Consider the following 2,604-nt stretch of genomic DNA (forward strand, 5'->3'; position numbering starts at 1 on the left):
AATTGTAATACTTAAATAATTCTAAAATAATTCAAAATAAGATATGTTATTGAATAATTTAGTAAGGTAAGTAATATAAATAGTTTGTGTGTGTGTATGAAAAAAACATTTTTACCTAAAACAGTTTAAAATATTTATGTAGATTGGATTGAATGCCTTCAGAGCCATGATAACTAAACATGAACAATTGTAAGTTATCAGTAGTGACTCAAGGCATAGTCAGAAGAGAAGGCCAGTAACATCCTTGGAAATCAGGACCACTAAAGAACACCTGTTTTGACCTTGTCTGTACTTTAGGCATCTGCTGCTGTGTAAGGGAACTATTTTTAAGATTGACAAATACAAACAACAAACAAAACCCCTTAGACTCTTGATTTTTAATTTTTTTTTAATGAAGTATATTGTTTGCAGAATCTGTGGCTTTGAGATTATTATGGTACTGAACCTGCTGGCTCAGTACAAGTATGTCCTTGGACATGAGGAAGTAAAACATGGGATTATCTGTTTTTAATTTAATTCTTGTTTTTTGTATGTAACTTCCTCATTTCCTAGCCTGCCTTACTATGTGAGTTTTCATGCTTCTTATGTATGAATAAGGTTTCATTTTGCAGTGACTGCTTTTTACTTCTGTATTGCAGGCAATAATGCACCATGAAGGTCACATGGATGATGGTTTAACATTGTCCAGATCTCAGAATGAAGAATCCCGTACAGCACGTGTCATCCGTAGTACAGTCTTTCTCTTCAACAGGTTTATAAGGTGTGCTTTTAAAATGATCTTTTCATCCCTTTTCTTTTTTTTCCTCTTTTATTTTATTCAAAGTGGCCATTCACACAACAGTGAACAATGTAGCCCTCAGAAAAAACAGATGAATACTTCTCAAACCAGACTTTATGCCAATTTTTTATGTGTTCTCAGGAGAGATGTACCTTGAGAGGTATTGGTCAGTTTCTTTTCTCTATCTCCTAATATTGCTGTATTGTTCAGCCTCGATTTGAATGCATAAGCATACTGAAAATGCAAACAAACCATAAAAGAGAGATTTTTCCATGCCAAAATTTGCTGAAAGTCATGCGGTGCCTCATTTAGCTCTTTCTTTTCTAAGTACGGTTTCTAAGTTACAAACTTGTACAAGGCACAAATATACTGAAGAAGTTCATAGTCTCAAGAAAAAGTTTTTCTGAAAAGTATGAAATTACACCTTCTTTCTACCCTCCCATTACACTTTCCTTATTTGTTGCCTTTTAATGCTACTTGTTTCCTTTATATTTTGCAACCTATAAAATACTTTATTTTAGAGTATTTTAGCCATTTAAAAATACTGCCGGATTTATGCAATTTGCATTTATCTTCCTACTCGAAATGTCCTCCTAAATAACACTGATAAAATGCTAATTCTGAAATGTTTGTGACTTCAGTAATTGATGAAAGGCCCCTCTCATCAGTGTAGCTGGCATTAGAAAAAGGATGATATGCAATAAGACTATATGGAATGATAAGAATTTCATAGGAACTCATTTGTCACAAGAGAAGACAATGTGGGAGATGGTGACCTGAAGCAACCATGTCCTAAATCAGTGCACAGCCAGAGATACAGACATGTCAATTTGTTGAAAAACATTTACCCAGGTACTTAAATAATAACAGAGAAAAACGCCTATCAGGAGAATTGCCTACTGTATCACATTTAAAATACAAAAGAAATGCAAGCCCTAGGTCACTTTGTAAATAATACATTTTCTTAGAAGCTTCTAAGAATGCCATAAAAGGTAAGGACAGAGAAAAGCAATTTAATGATAAGTTTTCACAAATCAAGATACTACTAAGTTACAGTGGAGATTTTTGCAGAGTGCACAGGGAGTCCAAGGAAGTATTTAACAATTTAGTTTTGGCAGGATGTTACTCCAAGAAGAAAAAGCTGAATTGGAGAAGGTCAAAATTATTCTCATAAGTGTGTGCCCCAGTTCTTTCCCACAAAGTCAGTAGAAAAATTGCACTTCAGATAACATCCTCACAATAAAAATTAAGTTTTCAAGGTAACTTTTGTAGCTATCTTTTTGTAACATTGCATTATTAATTCTAAGAGATTTTTATTCTTCAGCAGTAAATATTCCTACTGAATTCATAATGTTTCCTAAATTTAGAAGTTTTCCAGCCCAAGTTCACCATTTGAGATGAAAATACAGAGTGACATGCCAGTAAAAAAAAAAACAACCAACACCCCCCCCCCCCCCCCACCTCCAAAAAAAAAAAACCAAACCCAAACCCCTCAAGACAACCAAGCAAACAACCTGGCCCTCCGGCTCCCCCCCGCCAATACTTATCAGTGTTGTCTTAATCCAGCAAAAAGCAGGATATAAAATGGGGCTTCTGCTCCATATCGTGGCCTGGAGAGGAATCTGGTGAGCAAGCAGGTTGCTGTGCAGCTTGGGAGAGTGGACTGGCGAAGATGGTCATGGGTCGGGTTGCTGGGGACCTTTGGTGTTTCTAACGAAAGAAAAGAGGGAGATGAGCGCCAGGCTGGGAGGGTGCCTGTGTGGATATGGCGGGCTCCTCTGACAGCTGAAGCTCGGTGGTCTTTAGGTCAGCATAAATGGAGCACC

At 36.5% G+C, this 2,604-nt stretch overlaps 1 protein-coding gene across 1 annotated transcript in view; it reads left to right on the forward strand.

The window, feature by feature from the left end:
- Window positions 1–638: 638 nt before the first annotated feature.
- Window positions 639–2,604, forward strand: part of LOC104076301 (ryanodine receptor 2-like) — a gene marked incomplete at both ends in the record, with an annotated part of 30,584 nt that continues 28,618 nt past the window's right edge. Inside the window, one exon of the mRNA XM_009577123.1 lies at window positions 639–760. Coding sequence (XP_009575418.1) covers window positions 639–760 — 122 coding nt within the window. The remainder of the gene's footprint in view (window positions 761–2,604) is intronic.

This window comes from Fulmarus glacialis, unplaced genomic scaffold, assembly GCF_000690835.1.
Source record: "Fulmarus glacialis isolate BGI_N327 unplaced genomic scaffold, ASM69083v1 scaffold24924, whole genome shotgun sequence".
NCBI lineage: Eukaryota > Metazoa > Chordata > Aves > Procellariiformes > Procellariidae > Fulmarus > Fulmarus glacialis.